General features: G+C 46.2%; 1 protein-coding gene and 1 long non-coding RNA gene across 3 annotated transcripts in view; one reads left to right on the forward strand and one right to left on the reverse strand.

Moving 5' to 3' along the window:
• CCDC50 (coiled-coil domain containing 50) overlaps positions 1–19,345 on the reverse strand; it is a 43,968-nt gene extending 24,623 nt beyond the window's left edge. Inside the window, exons 1-3 of one of the 2 annotated variants that reach the window (XM_065674241.1) lie at positions 19,005–19,345; positions 1,824–1,886; positions 305–434 (exon numbers count right to left, since the gene is read on the reverse strand). In XM_065674241.1, the coding sequence (XP_065530313.1) occupies positions 305–434; positions 1,824–1,886; positions 19,005–19,053 (242 nt within the window). In that variant the 5' untranslated portion in view covers positions 19,054–19,345. The remainder of the gene's footprint in view (positions 1–304; positions 435–1,823; positions 1,887–19,004) is intronic. The other variant, XM_065674242.1, reaches the window with a different exon arrangement.
• On the forward strand, positions 18,548–19,779 carry LOC136011827 (uncharacterized). Its single transcript, XR_010611478.1, has 2 exons — positions 18,548–18,899; positions 19,450–19,779. It is a non-coding gene; the product is annotated as an uncharacterized LOC136011827 (long non-coding RNA).
• Positions 19,780–24,855: the final 5,076 nt, after the last annotated feature.

Genomic DNA, 24,855 nt, shown 5'->3' on the forward strand with positions numbered 1-24,855 from the left:
GTGGTCAAGTTACCTCATTTGCCCACAGGGAGCAGAACAGGAAGGCTCCTTCCCATGGTCAGACAACAGAAACTAAGCCAGGATTGGCCCCAGGACCACTTACTCCCAACCCTGTTTTCATTACTCTGTGCCAGAGCCTAGTAGTATCAATATTTTTACAGCAACAGATAGCCAAAGGAAAAAGGAAACAAAAGGCTGGTCAACTTGTACCCCACATATTGTCAATCAATTCAACTCAGAGCAGCTGACTTCAGTGCTCTGACCAAACAGGACTAGCATTTCAGCAGCTCCATCCCAAACTCACAAGTCTTTTTGGTGTTTTTGGATTTGAGCACGTGCTTTCAGGTCCTCTTCTTTTTGCAGTTGCTTGGCCACCTGCAAGTCATGTTGCACGAGACGATTACGCTGAACATTTGTTGCCAAGTGATGCTCAACTGGAAATAAACACAGACAAGAACCCTCAAATCAGCCTGCAGAACTTTATGGTGTGAATGAGACAAAGCAAGTGGGACGAAGATGCCAGGTCAAAAGGGAAGACAGTTCTTGGCAGGGAAACATGCAGTATGTCTAAAGGTGGGGAAGTCCTGAACTGAAACTACGCTAGCAGCTTAAGATTGCCTCATTTTAGCACTGAGGGGGCTGCATATGTGTGTTACCAAAACAAGATCTGCATATTTTCAGCACATCCAGGTTTAGAGGGAATGCTTTTTAGGCTCTGAATCTCATTTTCTGGCCATGGGAAATTATCCTAGATTAATAAATTATGGCTGGAAGGGACCACCAGAGGACAGTGAGGATGAGCTGAACCTAAACCACTTCTGATGGATGCTTTGGTAATTTGTTCTCAAGAACCTCTGGAGGAGGAAACTCTTCTTACTCTCGACATAATCGTTTCCAGAATCTCATTACCTTTATATTTAGTAACAGAGCAACCGAGTACTATAGTGAATCCTTTACCATACATGGATACTGCCTGCAAGAAAAGATGGCAATGTGAGCAGCAGCTGAGAGAGCCATCTTTAATTCAGTGTTCTCAGGTTTCCAGCAGCAAAGGCAGAACTTCAGTGCAAGCTACACACTTGGCAGAGTAGCTAGAATGGTATTAGCGCCTAGCAATGGTAGATACCAATGGTCTTGGCACCCAGCTAAGCAGATTAGAGAGGCCACCACACCAGAAGCTGCAATGCAAACATACCCAAAGTAACAGATAAGCAAGTCAAAAAAAGAAAATATATAAAAACCACAAGTCACTTCTAAGTTCCCAGCTGTACTTCTTTTCCTCCTTTTTAAAAACCCTAGTGGACAGCTGCTCTACCTCAAAGCATCTTAAAAGGAAGCCTCCTTTCAAAAGGTGAGCACTAGCAATTGTAAAATAAGTACATAAACAGACCTCTTCTGGTTGCATTTCAGTTCAGTCTATAAAGCTTGAAGCTTCCAAAATTGCTGGTCATTCCTAAAAAACGTGCACAGCAACAAAACTCTAAGTGCACTCCTACATGCAGTTTTATCATGAACAGCATAAACAAACTCAAATCTAAAAAGAGAGCACAAAATTGAAACATGAAATACAACTCTCTAGGTACAACTCGAGGTTGTATCTCTAGGGTACAACATGAGCTGGGACACAAAACAGAGTGGTGTTACAGGACAGTGAAGACAGTAATAATAATCTGTATTCCATTAAAAAGAACAAAAATGAAATCAAAGCGAAGAAGGTTTTTCTTAGCAAAAAATGAAAGAAAAGAGGATTTTTCTTAACAAAACCAAAGACATATCTGTTGGGGAAAATGTTTCCGTTTGTTCCAAAGATCATTGCTACTTACTCTCCTGCTCCTGTAAGTTGTGAGCCAAAGTATGATCTTCCAAAATAGCAAAGTCTCGACACACTAGATAGGGAAACAAAGCCAAGAGAATTAGCATCAGGACCAAAAAAAGAAAGCATCAAAAAAGCTATGGGTGTCAGGGGAGCATACATACACAGAGATTTCTGACATACTTTCTACCAGCCAAGGTCTGGACTTGGCCTGTTTTCCCTCTCCTTGTGGCTATTTTTGCATGCATTTACTTCTTCGTCCCTGTTTGCCTAAAAAGCCTTCTCCATTCCTCCCCTCCACCTCTGCTTCTTTAGTTGAAGACCAGAATTGCCACTGGATTAAAAACCCCCGTATTGCACACAGATTTATACCGACACCCACACTGACTGTGTTCAACTTAAACCAAGAACAAGGGTTTGTGCTTACTATGGCTTTCTTTGCCATGTTAAGAGTCTGGGAATAGTATTTTCTCTGCACAAAGGCACATGCACACTGTCACCTGTCTGGAGCGGAGCAGATTGAGCTCCAAGGATCTCACTGCAAGGCACTTCTACCAGCTCAGGCATCATTTTAAGTTGTCTTTTGTAAGCTTCATTGATCTTTTTTTCAAGCACAGATACTGGATTTGTACCTAGAACCCAGATAAGGGATCAACCACAGTATTAACAGCAGGGATAAGCACAGCTTCTTAAAAGATGCTGAAAACAACCCAGAAACAAGTTGATCGGGAAGGTGACGACCTCTCTTTGGCATCAGTCTGAAAGCAGCAGATTTTTGCCAATGCCTATCACTTTCACATTTGAACTTTCAAAGGAATGATCTACCCACACTGTAGAAAAACACCAGTACTTATTTTTAACTTGTTATGATAGGCAGCAGGTCAACAAAACACAAGTCACATACACAGCACCTAGTTCAGCCTTTTGGTGGTAGGTGCACCTTAACTTCTCAGTGAACAAAGAACAAACTGTGGCCTGTGTCCCCCAGACTGCAGGATGGGGCCCCGCTCCACACATCTGCTATACACAGGGCTCCTGTCTGCTTCAAGGAGAGTTTAAGGCAGATGCACTGAAAAATTTGCACTGGAGAGGTCTGTCACTTGTGTTTCCCTCAATGTGACAAGCTAAGCAGCTCAACATGACCTGAGAGGGGAGTATGCCCCATCTGGAACATAAGGCACAAAGCAGAGAACTACAAGGTCCTTCCAAAGCTGCAGAGGGAGCACACTGCCACTGTGCTCCATAGGAAAAACCCCCAGGAAAACCTATGGTTTCTCTTTAACAGAGCACAGTGACAGCCTAGAAGAGAATGTGAAAATAACCCCAAACACCTCAGAATGTACCAAAACTACATGGAGAATTTATGAGGAATCCATTTTATGAAAAGGGTTCAGAGAACATAAAACATTTCCATCACTGCAAAGGGTGGAAAATACAAGGAAACAAGACAGCACCCCTATCTTCCCAAGCCACAGTCCGACAAGCCTTCCCTCTACTTGCACTGATGCAAATGCTCTGCTGGAGAAGCATCGAGATGCTCCTCTGCAGCCGGGTATCTTCACAAAATATCTAGAAGAGTTTCTAGTTGTGTACACTAAGAGGTCAGATATATGATTAAAAAAAAAAAAAAGAATTTTCAACAGAATTTCTGGTTGAGTCTTTCTGCATTTAAGGGTGTTTTAGAGGTGACAAAAGCTCCAAACAGCAATAGCAGTGCTTCAGGGAAGGAGAACGAGAAGCAGCAAGGTGGAGATGAGGACAAAGACTATGGTGACTCACTTTTAGCAAGCACAGTTCTGGATGGGGCAATTAAGATTTTGTTATGGTTTGTTTGTTTGGGGTTTTTTTATTGCAACTCTTTTTTTAAAAAAGGAAAGAGGATAAAAACCACTAAATAGCACTGAAACACTTCCAGTGGGCATATGGATACAAACAAACAAATGCTGCCTTCAGCCACGGATCTGGCAAAGCCACGGCTGAGTTACAGGCAGCAATGCTACTTTACAGGTGACATACCCAGGGCGCTTGGTGGTTATGAACACATATTTTTTTATGGGATAGGGCAAGGGGATCTTGCCCATAGAGACTTTATTTCTGTGGTCCCTAATACTACTTCAGCTACACAGTACAATTGTGGAACAACCACCTTTTGGTTGGCATCATCTGGCCTCCTGGAAGGGGACAACCAACTTGAAGGTTTGAGCCCTGCTGTCAGTTCAGAGCTAAGGAAAAACACCGCAGTACAAAGCCACAGTCTGTCTAAATCTAGAGCTGAGCTTTTCCCACCACATGTTCAAGAAGCACCACTTGCTCCCGACAGTTAAAAAAATAAAAAGGGGGGAGGGGGAAGTGCTATTTTTAACTGCAATGGCTCTCTGAGCAAGTCCACTGTGCAGCTGCCTGAACAGCTGTACTAGTAAGACAAAGCACACAGCGCAGGAACAAGGGGGAGCTTTCCAGAGCTGCCTCATTTTTGCATAAAAATTGCTGCTGTAAGAAATGCATATGGAACTGCATCACTGCCCTTCCCAACTGCTCTCTGCACAGGCTCATACACTGCTCTGTGCCCTATGGTATTCAAGAACTCTGCCTTGCTGCTCACTGCCAATGTTCTGGCAGACCTTTCTTACATCCTCCCCAGAGAAGCACACACGCAGGAGGACTTTAGGGTTTTTTACTCCATTCAACCCACACCCAGACACACTTCTCTGTTTGTGGAATAACATGTTGACAGAAACATGCTTGGCATACAAGCAAGAAAGTGAGAGGGCCGTAGTAGAACACTGCTGCTCTTGACAGTCTTGCACCAACTCCCAAAAAGTCTCATCTCCTCCAGTGATTATGTCCTGCAATACAGCAATGAATGCTTAACCCTTTTGGACTGACAGGCCACTAAAAACTTTCTAAAGAAAGCATGGACTCAAAAGGCCAAGTGCATATACTTTGTGTTGTTCTAGCTGCTACTCCAGAGATCTGTTTGAAGTAGTTCATGGGCCTCCAAAGTTAAACAAACAAGCAAAAATGAAGAAACTCCTCTGGTCCTCTCTTCCTACAGGCCACAGCCAAAAGCTGCTGGATGCCAGATACATAAAGCAGGGACCATGTCTGAGTTTTTTTGGCTCTTCAGGACTGGTATGTGCCACCTGGAACTCACTGCATGAGCCAGGAAGCAGGTACAGCACAGGGTACCATTACCTGCACTTCCCAGCTCAGGACCCAAAATAGCCTAGTTCAGATCCAGCACCACTCTTAACACAGCCAAGCAGTACCCAGGCCTGAGGCTGCACCAAACCACCACCCACCCTGTCTCTACACAGAGGGACAAAAGCAAGTGGAGACAATGCCCCAGGACAAGCTACCAAGTTGAAGAGCCTAGACGTGAATACCAGGGCTTGGTCTTAAAACAGTGATAATTATCCCATCAAGACCCAGTACAGAGAGAAGGAAGCAGGATGGTTATTAATAACATGGATGCTGGAAGCTCCTGGGCTTCCATGGTGCCCCCATCTCACAGAGGACATAGCATGGAACAGACTGGTGGGGCAGCAGCAAGCCCAGGGTTTGTTCACGTTTGGATTCATGCATGCACTGCTGAAGAAGCCAACTGACTGCATACGCACTCCCATTAAGCTGCTCTTACAAACCCACAAATGGATGGCTCAAGCACACAGCCCTTGCTTTGTGCTGCTGAAGCTGCTGGCAGGGCAGACAGCACAGAAGACCTTTTGTCACTGTCAGAAACTTGCCTGGGCTGGCTGCCTCCATCTCATCAGAGCACATTATTCCCCAATCTCATCAGCCTGAGAACAACGTTCAAAGGAAGATGAGAACATCCCATTACAAATATAACGAAGCACTGTCAGCTAGCCAGGTGGCAAGCGATGGGGACACCTGCAACTCCCTAGCAAGTTTGGGGTGATGGCAAGCACAGAGCATTCCCTCAAAAATTCACCCAGCACCCATGAGTCAAGCATGATCGCAGCTGCAAGTAAGGCCAAGGAAATCAACCCTCCATCCTTGAACATATGTATCCAACAATGAGGCAACTATGAAATAATCTAAGATGTGGACCAGCCAATCATGGTCTGAAATGAAGCTTCATCAGTGCTGGTCTTCAAACCCTGCCCAGTCTCAGTGTGGCCCCAGCACACTCATTATGAGGCATTATGTGCACTGGGTTTGTGCTGAGAAACAGGATGGCTCAATGACAACTCAGAGACTCACAATTCCTCCTCTCCAAGAAGCTTCGTCTTTAAGGGAAAAGAAATCTATTACTTATTTCCTAAGTGTATACCTAAAAAGTGAAAGGTAAGATTAATGTTACATTCACTGCTGTGAATTAACTTGACTTCCCATTCCTGGGCTCTGGCTGAGAGTCAAACAAGCAGCAGGGGTGCAATCCAAGCAGCTACAACTGGCAAGTCCAGTGAAGCGTGAAACATAACAACAGATTTACTATAGTCTGATTAAGCCAATCTGCCTTGGCACAGCAGGGAGCAGGCCAGGAATATGCACTTCTGGCACAGCTGTCAAAGAAAGAAATGCCAACCCAGGAATCCCAGCCGCTGCCACAGACAGCAGAGGGGTCAGCAGGGGAGGATGAGGGCAGAAGCACTGCTGGAAGCATCATCCTTTGCAGCAGTGGTGGGCTGCAAAATTCATGCAGTGGCATGAAAGGGAGGTCCTGAAGAGCCTCTCTGCAAGCTCCAAGCACACATCTTCTCCACTGGGAGTTCACCTGAAAATACGTCTCTCTAAGCATCAGTGCATCTGAGGCTCTTGCAAGCACAGTTACAAGCCTGGCCTCTATGGCCAAGATAAGAACGTCTCTAGGTACAATAAATTGGAAAAGATTCACTGAATAACCTTTTCCTTTTCATATTCTGTCATCTGCTTCACTAGCTTTCTCCAGCTCCCTAGCTCAGCATTTCTAACACCAAAGTGCTTCAAAGAAAGTGAGGTAACCACAACACAGGAGCCTTAGATGGTGCTAGCGATGCTTAGGTGTGTGACAAAGGCAGGTAACATCGAGGAATGGGTGGTATTAATGTGTACTGTCTCTACAAGAGGTCAAAGCCCACTGGCTTCACAAGCAAGGCTTACAGCAAAGTACACTCCCCACTTCTGCCTGAAGTAACAGACTGTTTTGACATCCAGTGAAGGCCCCAAGGGCTCCCTTCTTTCACGTGGCCCATATGCCATGCTCTGGGACATCATCTACTTCAGTGACCCAGGAACCACACATGCATGCCCCTAGCATTTACTTTTGGGTCTTAAAAAGGTCTTACTCCCCACCTCCTCCATTCCCAACATTTTCTCGTCAGCATCACATGTGGGATAATTCACAAAATAAACTAGAAAGTGTGAGTCATGCTTAGTTTAGAGCATCTGCAGTTTTTGAATCCTGAACTGAAGGACAGGAGGGAAAGATAAAAGTGACATAGGAAAAGAAAGCTTCATCAGCTAAAATCACTTTTCATGGCCTACAGAGCTGACAAATTAAGTGGCAAGCTGCAACTGCAGCCTGTTACAAGTCAGCAGTTTTAAGATGTTGAGTTATGAAGATCCCTGCAGGTTAGAAAATGAGGAGACACTTCATGGAGACTTACCAGCAGGGACTGGCCAGGCCACTCCAAGCCAGGTAAACTCTCCAAAATCTGCCAATTGTTTCCTTGAAATGAAGCCAACATGATCAAGCAGCCACCAGCTGGAGGTGAGAGGCTCCAATGCAAAATTGGACATTTCTTCTCGCCTCCAGCAACACTGGTCTGTGAGATACATGGCCTGATCTCAGCATGACTCATTTCTGTCCTGCCTCTCCATCACATCAGGAGATTACTAAACTCCTGCTACCACACAGGGATGCTGGGCTGGCCAGGACATGCCTCAGCTGCTGCAGCTGCAGTTACACACACAGCATTCCAATGACCTTGTTCACCAGGCACCACCCGTGCCAATGACATCAGGAAACTCGCACAGGGAGAAGGTGGCTCCCAGGTGGAGGGCAGGGCTGCCTGGGGAAAGGAACAATTTCTGCTTCTCAGACACAGCACCAGAGTATCTCATGTAGCTGGAACCATGAGACAGTATAAAGAAACTGGGCAGCCCCATGAGGAGCCTAGGTCTCAGCCCAATTCTCAACAGTGTAAACTTGCAAAATAAAAAAAAATAATTTAAAAAATTGTTGAAGAACCATGGGTTTTTTTAATGGCAGTCTTGGCTTGGAAACTAAGAACAGCTTGGGATTTGGGAAGGCAGTTATCCTCTCTGCTCTAAGCTAATGCCTTGAGGTCAAGGCCATGAGAGGTTTGGGCTCTATCTGCACCATTCTCCAACAATAAGCTCTCACATGCCTAACAACGCTTTACAAAGGAAGACTATATATATATTTTGGAACCAAATTCTTAGAACATAGGTCTATTTTTTAGCCTGTCTTGAAATAGAAATCAGCAGCATTCACAGAATGCCCTCTCTGAAGCTACTAGTTTGACATACTTCAGTAAACAAGCCTGCAAACAGTACCATAGAGCGGTCCTCAAGCTGAGAGCACATCTACTGAACACCTCAGTGCAGAAGGTGATGTGCTTGCACACTATGAACAGGAAGCTGGAGATGCCCAAGATCACAAAAACAGTACCACAAGAGACCTCAAAAGGTCGTCATTGAGAGTACCCCAGTCCCAGAAACTGATGAAATTTATCATTCTGCCTTTATTACAGGAGGCTGCCATCTTTTTCATCATTGGATAATCACACCCTGTATCACTTCATCTGCAATCTAAGAGCAACTCTTCTTATCTCTCAAGGTTAAAACACAACCAACAGACCAAGAATGTTAAAGATCATGTCTTAGACTTCCAGAAGAAAATGCTGAGTTGACACCACCCTTCCCCAAGCCTTTGCTCGAGCTTGAACATACAGACATACTTGAAAATGGCATTGAGTACTGGCACCCATGCTTTGAAAATTCAGCCTTTTCAGCTAGGTCCAGCTGAGTCCCCAGATGTGAAGTATTCTTGAGCCACAAGAACTTTCCAAAACCCCGTAATCTTATAGCCAACACTGCTGCTACAGCTGCTGCCTCCTATTCCAGAAATGCCTGTGCATTGAGGAGTTGAATATATACAGTATTTTCCCACTTTAAATCAGGTGTAGAAGCCACGATATGCTAATGTCTGTAATAAATTACCTGTCAGGCTCATAAAACTAGTATCTCTGTAGCTTTCTTGTGTGACCTGGTGTCCATCAGCCTGTACAGGACTGCCTAGACCCAAACAGTCACTGGTGAGCTCAGCCGCTGCACTGTGCACCCATCAGCAACATCCATGTGGACAGGTATAAAAACCTCAAGGTAGATATACTGGTCAGATATGGCTCGGCTAGTTTGAAAACCAGCCGAGTCACAGAGTTATAGAATAGTCAGGGTTTGAAAGGACCTTAAGATCATCTAGCTCCAACCCCCCTGCCATGGGCAGGGACACCTCACACTAAACCATGTCACCCAGGGCTCTGTCCAATGTGGCCTTGAACACTGCCAGTGATGGAGCATTCACAGCTTCCTTGGGCAACCCATTCCAGTGCCTCACCACCCTCACAGTAAAGAATTTCTTCCTCACATCCAATCTAAACTTCCCCTGTTTAAGTTTGAACCTGTTACCCCTTGTCCTGTCACTACAGTCCCTGATGAAGAGTCCCTCCCCAGCATCCCTATAGCCCCCCTTCAGATACTGGAAGGCTGCTATTAGGTCCCCACGCAGCCTTCTCTTCTCCAGGCTGAACAGCCCCAACCTTCTCAGCCTATCTTCTTACGGGAGGCGCTCCAGTCCCCTGATCATCCTTGTGGCTCTCCTCTGGACTTGTTCCAACAGTTCCATGCCCTTTTTATGTTGAGGACACCAGAACTGCACACAATACTCCAGGTGAGGTCTCACAAGAGCAGAGTAGAGGGGCAGGATCACCTCCTTCGACCTGCTGGTCACGCTCCTTTTGATGCAGCCCAGGATACGGTTGGCTTTCTGGGCTGCGAGCGCACACTGAAGCCGGCTCATTTCATTTTCTCATCGACCAGCACCCCCAAGTCCTTCTCCACAGGGCTGCTCTGAATCTCTTCTCTGCCCAGCCTGTAGCTGTGCCTGGGATTGCTCCAGCCCAGGTGTAGGAGTCATTGTTGACTTGGCTGCCAGACCACAGGCAGCCAAGCATGTATGTCACTCACAGTATCTGATACATAACTGGGTCTGTGTGTAGAGGAAGTTAATCTTAATAATCAATTATAAAGAAAGTTGCTTGTGTAGTTCATCCTTTCCAGCATCTGACACAGCTTCAACTAACTCAGCTAACACCAAATGTACAAAATGAACAACCGAAAACAAAGACAGGGAGTTTTCCTAGCAGTCAACTTTCACCACTCCCTCCCAGCCATGGATCGCAGGAAAATAAACACCACTGCCTCCAACATGTTTGGCTTACCCTCACTTTGCCCAAAGGCAAAGTGCCAAAAAAGTCACTAGAGAGAGGAACAGGAGTTACCTTCAGGCAGTTAAACTTTAGGTTTAACTTCAGGAGAAGTTAAAACCCCTGGCTCACAGGTGTCCCCATGAGCACTACTGTAGCTGTAAACCATGCCTTCAGCAGCATCCCATAGATCATATGACACTGTCCTTTTCTGGAGACTTTGTTTCTTTTGCAGACAGGATGTCAGGACAGTTTTAGTTTTACGCCCAACACCACTCATTTAAACTGGTGTAAATGAGGGGGGAAAGAAGAACAGTTTCCTTTCCTGCACAACTCAAAACAGCCACCCACTCAGAGAACTGCTCAAGCATGGAGTTTACATCTCAAGAGATTTGCACTATACAGGCTCCCTTCCCCCATACCCATCTCAATGATGATCACCATGTTGTGCTTTGATCTGTTAATTTCAACTTTTATTTCAGCATTTTAGGCAATTTTACACTACAGAGCTCTTAGAAGGACATGCTGAATTTCCCAAAACTTCTGTTCTCTGCTAAATATAAACCTAAATCCCTTGCTCAATTCAGTAGTTTCTCTGCAGAGAGCTGGCAGGTCTACTTTGTGGTTCAGGATGGCTTTCAGGAGCCATGGCACCCTGGATGCTTCACTAGCATTTCTAAAGCCCTCAGTTTCAGCCTGTGGTGAATAAGCTCACACAGCAGCTCCAGAGAGGCAGGCTGGCAGCTGGGAATGGAGATAATTCAAAGTGTCAGCTCTCTCAGGCTTCTCCTCCAGCTTAATCCTAAAAGATAATGTAGCAAAATACATGGGATTCAGAAAGGGAGCTCTCAATGCCCCTCTGATACAAGTTCACACACTGACTCAGTCTGATGACTGTTTAAGAAAGGCTGAATGGTGCTCATGCCCATGCAGAAGGCGCCAAGCTCCAAAACAAAAAAAGGTTCCAGCTCCTCTCACAGCCTCACAGTGTGGTTTTACACCACAGAGACCCACAGTCATATGGAGGAACAATCATCTCTGGGGAGAACAAGCCAAAGAAAGACTCCCTCAGAGGTGCCGCTTTGTTTTCAGCCTTCGGGTGAAAAACCAAGCCTAGTCTGAGGCTAGTAGCTAAACCAGAGCTGCAGCTGGAAAGATCGACCACAACATCAGTGCACACATGAACAAACTAGGTTTGATTCATCCAGATGAGATACCAAGAGAAGCAAAGCTCCAACAGAATGGGCCTCAGAGCAGCCTCCCAAGCGTGCTGGAAACGTGGCCAGCTGCTGCATTTGAAGCTGGGGATGTCTGAACTGATCCAGCAACAAGCTCTGATTCTTGCCGTTTCCACCAGCTTCCTTTTTCCTAGAAAGGCAGCTTCTAGGACTCCTGTCTGCCACCTGTTCAGCTGCTGCCAGCACTGCAAATCTGCTCTGTGAGAACAACCTTCCTCTACCTAACCAACTGAGGATGCTCTGCTTCGTTTCAAAACCCCTTTTCTTTGTTCTGCCAGCTCCTCAAGGGTACTCTCTTCTTTTCCCCACCCCGCACTTCCTCCATTTAAGTTCTCCAGGTTTATTAGTCAGCTCTGGAGAACACAAAGTACCAAAGCTGGCCCCAGATCAGACAAACCTTCACATCCATCTACAAGAGTCACAAATCAGTAAAGTTGCAGAAGTAACAATCCATGTCCCCCTTTCCTGTCACAGCCTTGCATTGGCAGGCTGCCCTCAGAGCAACTACAGATTTAAAACAGGGGCATTAGACAGTAAAACTAAGTCCCTGGACTCCAGGGCCAGATGGGCAAGGAGGCAGAAATCCCAGCATCAACCTGGAGCAAACCATTTTGTGGCATGTGTGCCCACAGCTCATGTGCATTTCAAAGCACAAGGAAGATGCAGCAGGCTAGCAGCCTTTTAAAAGTCTACTTTCTGAGATCACAAAATGAGGTCCAAGTCAGTCAGAAGTAAGATTTTTGCTTTGGGAGGTAAATCACCTTCAGGTGATATTATATTCTCACAGTTTCTTAAAATAAAAAACAAACAAACAAACAAAGTTCACCTAACATGTTCACCTGTTACATGGCCAAAACTGATGCTCTGGGCAATGCCAACAGCCTGGAGTACCAGGTAACTGAGCACTGCAATCAGAGCTCCAGGCAAACCTGCCTTTTCCATCTTGGATCAGGGATGTGAGGAATGCAGGCAGGGCTGTGAAGCCCTAGCCAAGGACCCAGTCCCTCCAGCACTACAAATAAGATCAGGAGAGCCCTGCCTCTTCCCAGCACCAGCTTCCTTCGGAAACCTGGCGCGCCGACCGAATCGCCTGCAGGAGAGCACAGTCCTGTGAAAAAGCAATGCTCTCTGCATGCCACAAAAACAGGCAACACCCTGGCGGCTTGGAAAATTCCCAGGTCTTTCCCTGCTATCTTCCACCACTTCCAGCAGCCCTGCCAAAGGCTCCAGGAGGCACTGGTGAATTCAGAACATAAATCCCCCCCGCCATCCCACCAGCCAGCACCCCAATAATACAGCTAACTTCAGAACAGAGGGAGAAAAAAATTCTTCCCACCAGGATCTCACAAGTAACGTCTGCCATATCCGTAACAGACATATGAGAGATAAGCTTAGGCACTTTTGCAGTGCAAAGCTATTCCACTGTGCAGAGGGGAGAGACCAATGCTGGGGATGCCCAATCCAGGCTAGAACTCCCCCAGCCTACATACTAGGTCAGTGATGACAGTAATTCTGCAAGGAACATTCCCTGACAGGGCACACTCAAGCCTCTTTTCCTGTCTGACTGTAAGAGGCCAAAGCTGTACTCACCATGTCTTTTGGAGAGGTTTCTGCAGAAAGAAAGAAAGAAAGAAAGAAAGAAACCCAACATCTCTCCCTGCCAGGAAATACTGCTGTTTGCATAAACTTCCTTCCTCCCTTTTGTCCCATTACTTCTCAGGTCAGCATTGTCCTTAACATATGCCTGTCTCCCAGTGCCTTCAACTATTTGCTCATTTGTGTCCTCTTTGCCCTTGTCATCACTTACTGAACACCACATATTGAGCCCATGTAACATTTCCTCTTAAGTCGATTCCCCCAGCCACTGAGTCCTGGTTCAGCAGAAGGGCTGGGAAAAGAACAAACTATACCCATATGCACACAAGAACTCAAAGTTTTACTGCACACAGCTTTTTATACCTCCTTTGGAAAGAGAAGTGAAGATGACTGACTCACTTGCAAACCCGCTTCGGCTTTCTGTCCTAAAGAGCACTCACCACAGGCAACACTGTCAAGAGTGCACAGACCAAACTACCACCAAGCCAGACCTGAGTCAAAAAGCTCTCACTATTTTTATTTGGCTGACAGAGCATTGTGGTGGCAACCATGGTTAGCATGCAATTAAAATAACCATCAGTTGGGCTTCTGAAGCCCGACACAAAATCCTTGGGGAGGGGCAGAAGGGCTGTGTCAGGCTTCTCAGCAGGCTTTCATCCACACCTTTCTCCCCAGGGAAAGCAATACCTCTGCTCAACTTAATTCACAAGGTGCCTGGGGTTACAGGATAGATTTTACGAGCACCCAGGCCTAACTGGTCTCCATTGCTCAATGCAAGGTTCACAACAGCCCTGCCTTGCATCTCTTACACATGCAGTGCGATGCTGCATTCTCCTGCTCTCTTCACAGCCCTATCAGAAGTGAGTGCACAACTGGCATCCTGGGCTTCTCGCAGCAGCCAACTCCAACTCCTGCCTGGCACGTACACACCCTCCGATGTCGTTCATGGTCACCAGAAATGAAAGATTAATCAGAGGCCAGTGGGCACAGCAAACACAATGCCATCTTCAACACACCACTCAGCTGGAATCATTACCTGGACAGCAGCAATGGGTGATGGCCAATGTCCTTGCACCACAGATGGGGGAAGCCCCCTTCCCTGCATCCCCAGGAATCAGGGCAAAACAGACTGTGCCCCCTCTCATCCCAGTCCAAAAACTTGTCAGTAACTAAGGAAATGTCTCTGCAGAAGGCATCAACATGAGTTTGGAAGCTCCTCTCTGCCAAAGACTGCTTTTTTGGGCAATCTTTCTGCTTCAATACAACCTCCATGGCAGTTTGCAGAGGACAAGTGCTAAGGATTTAAAGAGGAAGGAAGGAGACCTACTTGCTCAGTTACATTTTGGAGCCAAGAGTATGAAATGCTCTAAACCTGCCCATCTCCTCTGCCAAGCACTGCAGACCCAGAACAACTGAATGCATAATAAAACTTTCACCCAGCTTGAAGTAGAAGTGAAATGAGTATCACAGCCTCAGCTACTGAATTCATGCATGCTGCAAAAGCAGACCTCCTGTTACTCAGAAGAGCTGGATGTGAACCAGTGACCCGTGTCTATGTCCCATCACTCTCCACCTCACTGTTGCCCTTGAGCCATCCAGCTTGCCTGAATTTTTCAGAGCCCTTCTCTGAGGAAGTCATAAAGCAGAAAACCATGATAGGCAAAACATGCTGCAAGCAAAAACCTCAGCTGGAGCCAAAGGGCACAGGGCAGGTGGTTTCACAGTGACTGGGCTGACCCTCAGCTGCTTTCAAAATTGTTGCCGTGATTATACTAATCCAGCTAAAGGCCAACCCTTCCTCCACATGAGTACAGCTGACACCTCATCCCTCAACATCAGCCCCCAAGAAATCTCAAAGCAGAATCCCTCTTCATCAGACACTATGCCAGCCATCAACACTTTCTGAACCCACTTCCACCTCTGACAGACATCAAGTTTCTCTTGTCCACTGTTGTGTCACTGAGCATACACAGGCACCAAAAGTCCCAATATAAGCCAATAACATCAGTCTGTTCCATGGGAGCCTGAGACACTGCACCTCAGAGCTGCCACTCCCCAGTCACTTGGAAAGTCAGCAGCCAGGTTTCTATTACAGGAGTCTCAGCAAAGATTATGTTAAGCTGCAGAGGTCAGAGGGAAGGTGCTGTTGTTGGGAGGAAAAGGAAGACTGATGCTTACAGCAAACTTTTATTCAATTTATGTTAAGGCAAAAAAGAGCCAGCCAGGCTGCCTGACCCAGAGAGCGCCTTGCCAAGACAGAAAATAAAGATTCAAGCCCTTCCTGTTTCCCTAAGACTGCAGTCAGAGGTATATCTTTTACTACCACATTTGTGAAATTGGCCTCTCTGGCAGCAGACTACAACTAGCAGCATTAAACATACAGCTCAGGAGCTTCAGAAAGTCAAATTTGCTGTTTAATGAAGAGCTAAAACTGCAGTGTGAGCATTGCTGCCCTGTATCTCTGAGCATGGGTGGCACAAGCAGCTTCTGTCAAGGTTGGAACTCAAGAGACAGCAGTGCAGCATGGTTGGCACTAATGATTGGCACAGATGTAATGACTTTGTAGCACTATCAAAAATAGACTCAAATAAAATCACTTAAGCCACTAATTTTTCACACTTCAAAGAACCATCTAGTGCTGGGGTATTGCTCAGGGCCTCTCCTCACCAGACTCCTCCCTTCTCTCTCCTCACAAAGGATGCAAACCAGCAGGAAAATCAGGAGCCCTGGTGAGGAGCCCCTTACCTGGGTTTTATCTGCCACTGCTAACAACGGATGGCTCTTAGATACTGCATGGGATGAGAGACTAAGCCTCAGTCTTAGCAGACAGGATCCCCTTTGCAAAGCAATTGCCACAGACCTCAGCCCTTTGGCAAAGGCAGGAACAACAGATGGGACCACAGGCACATCCAGCAGGCAGAGATGCCTCCCAGGTCCAAGACGCAATACACAGCACTGAGATGGCATGGGCAGCTGCACTGAAGGGTTCATTTAAAACAAGCAGCCAAGGAGGGGGTGTAGCCCTTTGCAGTTTTAGCTGCTAGTAATGCATCAAATCACAAAAGATGAGACACAGTTAGAGGTTATCAGAATCCAAGCTAGTTTCTTTTATTTGCTTTATAAGTTAACTAACTGAAATAATATCTCTAGGATGCTTTTGCCCACAAAAGGCTTACAAATGAGACCTCTAGTAAAAATGACCTACACACACAGAGCTGAACAATCCCCTGGCGGAGGGGTCAAAAGAGCATAGAGCAAATGCTGCTTTGTGAAGAGAAAATGTCACAGACACTTGAGAGTCGCACAGAAATACAGGCAGAAGAACTCAGCCCACAGATTGCAACTAACACCAAAACCTTCAGCAAATAACTTACAAGAGCTTTACTGACCACAGTGGTCAGAACATCCACTTTACTGCTCCAGGAAAAATGGCTCTGTAACGCTAGGCTGCAGCCCCAAGGTCTAGTTTATACTAGAAAAAGTGTTTTGAGGGTGTATTTTACATCAGTAAACCCCCACCCACAAAATAAACTGGACCAGCTGAAGCAGTTTTCAAAGGCAAAATGCCATCTGTATCAGGCCTTTGGCTAATATAAATGCTTTTAAAGATAAAAAAAGAAAGTAAACAAAAGAAGCAAGACTTCCTGTAACACCTAGCTACAGTTACCAGATTTTCACAGCTATTATTGCACAGAAATGACTGCACTTGTAGAAAAGTTTTTGAGACCACACCAGAAGAGGAGGATGAGCCTGTCTCACCACCTATAGCCAGGGAGGAAGAACCTAGATACACCATCTTCCCGTCCAAAGGAGGGCTGGTGAAGAACAAAGTACTCAAAACAAAACAAAGTTCTTCACTGTTAATGAATGACTAAGCTGACCTTTACTCGAAATGAATAAAGGGAATGTTTTTTCCTACGGATCAACAGTGATTTCTCTAACAGGAACAGTAAATATTTCCCTAGGTATGTAAGGTGATGCATTTCTTTTCTCGGCTGGCATTAACACCGGGCATGAAAAGGTCTAATTCAAAGCATACCTTGGTTTCAACACTTTCCACAATAAAAACAAATGATGTCACTAAACTAAAAGTGTGAAACATGCCTGAGGCTTTGCAGAACATGGCTCAGGCCTCATCAGCCTTGCATACCGGAGCAGCTCTGGGATGTTACTTTCATTCAACTGCTATTGAGTAACAACAGGTTGTCATACCAGGACATTCTTGAAACTTAATCCATGCTAACCATGGGTGCAAACTTAGCAAGGGCTGGTTGAGCTACATTGCAACCCTGTAAACATACTTTCATTCAGCACATAAGTAACCCCTTAGCTCTGTCCATGTCAAAAATTAATCAAGAGAAATCAAATCAAGGCTACTTAAATTCTGAATAAGAGCATCTACACAGGGATTTAATTCACTTTAATCAACCCATTGGAAATGTTAACTGGATTAATTTTCTCAAATAACCATGTGTGGACAGACTCTAGGAATGAGACCTTGGCCATGTTAAAATGACTAGTAACAATTTTGCTAATGACTTAATAGGAGCAACATTAACCTCTAAAACTTCAGAACACCAATATTGCTTTTCTTTCAGTAGCAATAAGAAGTGAAGCATTAAAGGATGACAAGAGGTCAAAAGGGACTTCCAGCTTCCTGGACAGACATATGCCTTTCAACTAGCTGAATCACGAAATTCACATTTGTTATTCTCTACAAACCGAAATTTACAAAGAGGAAAACAAATGGCCAGTGGCAAGGAAAACAAATTAAGGCATTTTAGTTGTATTTCGACAGGAACATAATGTTTTCCACTACCACTACAGCGTAAATCTAAACTAACTTGATTTTGACAGAGCTTCTGCAGATTTACGCCACTGTCAGAAAGAACAGACTCTACCTCGTACAAAGCTTTCTAAACGTAAAGCAGCTCCAGGGCACCTTTAATTAATCTTAAAGGCACACATGTGAAGCAGGTACTCTGCTAATAGGGAAGCTGAGGCCCGTGTGGCCCGACTGAAGGTGGATCTGAGCCCAGGCTAAAAAGTCAGCCACTGTGGCCTGAGACCCAGAAAGTGAGCAGGGCTGCTTGCAGCCCAACCTTCCCCTGCGCGACCCAAGAGCGCAGGGGTTCTTGCTGGGTGGAGGAGGCTGCTTGGTACTCCAAAACTCAGCGCCTGAGGCATTGTCTTCACAAAAGCCCCGCAGGCTAAAGTATTTTTAACCAGGTCCCCGACAACCCCAGCCCTCCTCAAACCACCAAATTCGTGGATATTCGCAGTTCTGTTCCCAGTTTCAAAGCCGCAAGTGGAATCCCCACGCACAGCCCAGCAGTAACTGTGAGTTACACGTCTGCATGCCGGTACCCGCAGGGTCGCCCGGCTCTTTCACAGCACGGCTCACCTCCCACGGGAGAGCACCGGGCTACGCTCCTAGCTCGGCCCGACTCCCGCCCGCTGGCCGGGCGCGGCACGGGGAACGAAAGCGAAGCGCCGGCGGCAGCCTCGGCGCAGACAAAGGGCTGGCCCCCTCCCCCCGCCGCTCCTCGCCTTCTCCCGCGGAGGGGCGGCCCTTCCCTGCCCGAGGACGGGAGCCGGGCCCGCCGGACGCCAGCGGCTCTCCATCAAGCTAACGCTGCTCCTTCCCCGCCCGCCCTCCGACCCACGCAGCCACTGAGGACAACTCACGGGAAAGCGGGACGGGTCCCGCAAATCCCGAAGGGCCCCTGCAACCGTGTCACCGCATTCCCGCCCCGCTGACCCGGCTCCACGGGGAGCAGACGGAAAACGCAAAATCAGGTTTTGTTGCAAAACAGTTTATCCCGTTCTTCCACCGAAACCGCCCCGTCCCGTCCAGTCCGCCGGGGCCGGGCTTTGCGCTCCCTCGCAGCGGGTCACCCCTACCTTCCTTGACTCCGGGCAGCTTGGAGTGGTCGATGCCGATCCCTGCCATTGTGGGGTGGTCCCTCGCCTCCCGGGTGAGGTGAGGGCACGGCCGCGGCGATCCCGCCCGCGCCCCGCGGTACAAAGTTGGCAGCGGATGGAGACAGAGCGCCCGGCCGTACGGCGCGGCGGAGGGGACAGAAAGCGCCGGGGTGGGGCGGGGCCATCGCTCACCGCCCCTCGGCCCCCCTTCCCGGCAGCTGGCCGGCTGCGTCCCGGCTTGCCCACCTTCCTTTCTCCAGCGGGACGGGCGGCCGCCGGGCGCGTTTGGTTTGCTTTATTTTCTTTCGACGGGGGATCCCCGACTGCCGTCGGAGCGGCTTTTCAAACCGCTCGGACAGCTCGGGTCCCCCGCGCTCTGCCGTGCCGGACGCGGGGTCTCTTCCCCTTCTTCCACATCCCAAAGGCATCCGTCCCCAGTACCCGCATGTGTGCCGCCGGCCTGGGAGCCTAAAACGTGCCTTCAGCCGAGCCAACTGCCCAGAGGCTAGCCTGACCCCTTCAGGGAGAGGAAGCAAGGGGGACAATATGAGTTTGTCGCGATGGGCACATCTGGAGGAAAGCAGTGCAGACAAGAGATTTCTGGCCAAGGGGCACCTTGAGAGGCCTTTGGACCCTAATAGCACACTGCCGCGTAAGGGTTAGAGCCAGCCTTCCACAGAGATGGAAAGGACTCACACTTGCAGTCCACCTTTGTTTTCCAGCAGCAAAAAAAAAAAAAAAAAAACCAACAAAACAGCGTAAGATGATGTCCTCTGGACTAACAGGAGGAGATAAAAGGAAGAGGATTTGGGGTTTAGGGATGTCAGAATTTCTCCATTCAGTACAACCAAACACTCATGTCAACTGTTTAGTGTTTTAATCATAAATAAACATATATCCCGAGTATACAAGCAGCAGACAAAGTCAGTATTACCACATTTGAAATGAGTGGCCTCCAGCTTCTATTCTAATATCCTGTGGGCCCTACACCATGGTGAGCACAGCACATATGGATGAGGGAGAGCCCTTCTCCTGCTCCCTCTCTTCAACAGGCTCCAGGGAGCTCCTAGGCGACTAGGACAAGAGGTGAGAGGGAGACATAGTCGGATATCAGATCTCAGAAAAAAAAATGGCAAATAAAACATAAATTTTACTAAAAAATAAAAACATGGAAGAAACTGACTGCAAAAAAAAAAAAAAAAAAAAAAAAAAAAAAAAAGCATCCATCTCCAGAGGGTTAGCCTTGTACTATTCCAGAACTTTTTGGTCCTGTTTTCCAAAAACTCAGAAACAGTTAGGCCTTAATTCTGCTCCTTTCAGACAATATTTCATCATCTTCAAAGCTGGTATGCACAGACTATGTCTTTAACCTTACTGCCTTTACTGTTCCATCACCTACTCAGCCTTTTCCACAGAAAAAGTCACTGAACTATCTGTATTTATGATCTCCTCTCAGTTACTCACACCTAGCACACTTCTCTGTGTTCTGACGTACACTGAGAGCTGACAAGCCCTCTGCCTAGAAGGCCGCTATACCCATTTCCTGAGAGGTGAGTATTGCCCAGGATGACCCCTGCTACAAGGTACTCGCTGTGACCATACATGTGGGAGCTGGTCATGGGGTTTTGTCCCTCCAAGGGGCAGTTTACACAGATTATCTCCTGTCACAGACCCAGCTCCTCCTTCTAAATCCCCTGCTATTCACACAAGTGATACAACCAGACAGCTTGCAAATAATCCCCATGGTTGCAGCCAGCTCCATAACAAGGAAGAGTCTAAAAGTCCATTTCTGGTTTCTCCTAAATTTGAACTCAGTATGTTCCAAATTCAGTCTATTCCTCTGGCCATCCTTCACCTTTTACTAATCAAGCTTTTTGACTGCTGAGTAAGCATTACTTAGTGGACAAAAGAGAGGACAAAAAAAGAGGCCAAGCAACCAGGAATATTCAGAAGTGGCACAGAATGTACTGATCTGACACAGGTCACAGCTTTCTAAAACTGGAATATGGTTTTCTCCTGCCCTTCTCTTAGTATAAGGTATTCAGTACAAAGCAGCAGAAGCTGAAAGCATAAGGTGATCACATTAATGCAGCAGCTTTAATGCGACAGAACCCACTTTGACTCTACATTTATGAACACAACTCTTAAGCTGTGTATCTTGGTGATCATGTGTTTTACTCTATGCATGCGACTATTTGCTCTAGTCTTCAGTAATGAATTTCTGTCATTAATTTGTCTGGCTAGGGTCAAATCCAGCAACATAAATTAGTCATAACCTGTACTGCATTAAGAGATACTGTGTTGGTCTGATGTGACTGGCTGTTAAGAGAGAGCTGTGCTCCTCCTAGATATGTGCAGCTTCACTAAAGACGGATCTGGTACCTCATTCTCAGGGTCATAGCAGAGCAGTGTGTGAGGTTCCTGGGTTCAGGTTTCTACTACATAAATCATGTAGCACCTCATGCCTTCCTTTGGTTCCCTTAATCATGCAAGTTTATTTGTTCTTGCAAGATCTGCTAAAGCTCAGTGATAGCAGCTGGACGGTGAGCTCTGCCACAATCCAAGGAAAATACAGGGAGACAGTGTAAATCGCATTATTTTATTGGCTGGAAGTGAGGGAAACATCTCTAGCTGTCATAGCACAGAAAGGTTGGAACAGTCTTTTGGGAGGGGTAACACAAGCAAAAACAGTGAACAGCATTTTTCCCTAAGACAGCATCCTACACACCAAAGTCTTTTCTTTGCATTCTTGACACTGGATTTCCCTCTTATCTTGGCTAGATTTTTGAGATGTTTCTGAGATTGGAAGATGGCACAAATCACTTGAAGATTGCAGAAAGTTTCAAAGACAGCTACAAAACCCAAAACTGACCACAGCAGGAATGAAGATGAGGGAGTTAAACAGGCTCTAGGGAACGAGTTGCTGATGTAATGCTAGCACTGCAGCATTGTGACATCTTATGCTCCCAGAAGGTATCTTATTGTGGTGGATCTCAAATTGCCCTCCCATCTGTCACTTGTGTCTAAAAGCTGCTTCTAAGCAGCATGGGAGGTTTTTGTTCTGCTAGACTGACATCAGCTTTTTCTGCGCAAATTGTACAGCATCTAGCTTGACAAATGGTATATGTTACAATGGGCAGATGAATTCAAATAAAGCTGGCATAATTGAACACTTTAAGATAACAAGATGACACTTCGATCTTTCATAAAAGCAGGTACTTAATCTCACAGGAGCTTCTGTTGAAAGACAAACCCATATAATTTCACAGGACCAAAGCAACTGGGAAGTTGAAGTACATGGCACACACCTTTAACTCTTCTTTCACAGAGTAACTTTAATCAGGAGGAAATTTGCAGGACTCTATTCTCAATCCCTGCTCAAAGCAGGACAGGCTTCAAAATCTGATGAGTTTGCTCAGTGCCTTGCCCAGGTGAGTTTTGAAAATCTCCAGGACTAGACATCATACCACCTCTCTGAGCTTCTGTTCCATTCTTTACTTACTGTGATTTTTCTCCTTATATCCAGGGGGACTTCCCTTTGCTGCAGGCTGTGACTCTGGACCCTTGTCCTACCTTTGTGTGCCTTGTTTGTGCTTTCCAGGAGCTATTCTCCATTGACAAACTCCATGTACCCAGCACACCATGACCAGTGAGCTTCAGCAGACAGCTATGGACAGGGGCTCAGAGATGACGCTGCAGCTGGGACTGTGCCTCCACACAAGTCTTAAGCCCCAGGGATCCTCAGGACTAGCTACTTAACCTACCTGCCCCCACATGTCTTATCCTGCCCCCAAAACACATCACTCCTGGTGTGTATGCAGATTGTCATGCTGGTGCACTACACAGCACTTCCCAGCTCTCACAGCATTGAAAACACTTGTGAGATGTGCAAAGCAGAGGCTGGAGCTGTTAAAAAAAGACAAAAGCCACATGGTCTCGACTGACCTTCAGAAAAGCCATGGTGAGCTGTTAGGGGCAGGAGCTGCAAGGCAGAGCATTAGGACCAGGAGTAAGGAGTGCCTTATGCTGCCAAGCTCTTTCTGTAGGCAGGGAGAGATAATTTTGTGCTTGCTTCTTAAATAAACTGGGCACCTTTTCAAGTTTCCTGCTGTCATTTTAGGTCAACAGGATAACAACAACTGTGAAATAAATTAGGCTTCATCAAGATGTTAACTTTCAACAAAACAGTCTTTGTTAGTTTCCTTAACAATGCCAAGGCTAACTTCCAACTGATCAGGCTGCTGTAGAAATACACACAGAAGATAATGATTCTACATTCTACAGATGTGTGCATCAGTTAATGGTCAATGAAAAGGAATGGGAGGAAAATGGGTTTGTGTCTCTCACGATACCAGGTGCTGCACAAACCCTTGTCTAAAACCTGTAGATCAGTGGTAACTGATGCCAGAGGACTAACCTTCCTTTGCATGTGAGCTGGGGACATACGGTTTTGTTTTTTCTCCCCAAAGTCAAATTCTTGATATAAAAACCAGCATAAGCTCCTTTCTATATTCATGAAGCCTAAAGGTTGCAAGCACCCCATTTCCTGGCTGTAAAGGTTTGGGGTCTCAAATAGGATTTGCTATCAACTCTACAGGATGCTGTAGGGTCTTCTGGGGGACAGGTGGTGTAGGGGGAAAACACGCTGGGAAAAAACCCAAACACTTCAGTTCTTAACCTCCCTGAATTTCTAAGCTAGGACACTTCAAGAGAGGTTTGAAATCCTGTGCCAGGAGGGACTGATGAGAGGAAGCAAACATTATAGCATTGGCAAGGAACAGTAAGAAGCAGGTGCGCAATTTCCGTAGGCAGCTGAACAGTGCCTGTGGGAATTCAGGCCCCCTGAAGAACAAGGAGAGTAGGAGCCTGCAAGGATTATGGTATTATAGAACACACGAGGGCTAATGAATAGAATGATTACAAAGAATGAACAAAGAGGAAACTAAACTTGAGCTTACATGTAACATAATGAAGGGTACTAGGAAAATCGTGAGTCATGTCTTTACAGAACAAGGGCTTTTATTGGCTTTCAAGTTGTAGAGACAACTCATACAATCTGAAGGCAGGTATGAAGCTGCTCATAGCTTTGTTACATGCATGGATGTTTGTGTAAGTTACCCTGAAAAATGCAAGGTCCAAATTAGCTCTGCATCTCTTTCCTCAATTTTACAAATACATTTAAGGGTTGTAGTTTTAGTGATCTTTTATCCAAGTGAAAGTGTTAAAATAATAAGATATCAAATGTCTTCCAAAAATTCTCTTTCACCAATGAAAGCGAGAAGTAATACCAAAAGTGGTACATTTGCTACTTCTTCCCTCATTCACTGTGCATCTTTCCTTAATCTTACATGTCAGAAGAACAGAACCCCCCAGAACGGTATATTATTTACCCAGTGTTCTGCTGGGAGCTGCCTGCAAATCCACACAACGGAGGTGTAAGAAACCTAACAAATGTGGCAGATAGTGATGAAGCACCTTGACCAATTCTCAGCTATTCAGTCACAACTACCTGGACGAAACTTCAACACGCTAGCATTGCTAAAGGGAGTGTAATGAGGGTTGAAGTCAAAGCAGCTCTTGCTTAGCAGTAAGTTTGCTATATTCCACTCTGAAAAAGATTTCTAGATCTACCTAAAAATCACCAATTTTGATTTCCACCTGCCCATCCTTTTCTGGATATATACAGATATATAAACAAACAAACAAAACAAAACCAAAACCCAAACACACACAAAAAAACCAAACCAAAACCAACCAACCAACCAGAATCCTGTCTTATCACTTCTGCCACCTGTTTCCCAAGCTGCAGGGTGGCAAGCAGGCCAGAAGG

Source organism: Lathamus discolor, chromosome 3 (assembly GCF_037157495.1).
Source record: "Lathamus discolor isolate bLatDis1 chromosome 3, bLatDis1.hap1, whole genome shotgun sequence".
NCBI lineage: Eukaryota > Metazoa > Chordata > Aves > Psittaciformes > Psittacidae > Lathamus > Lathamus discolor.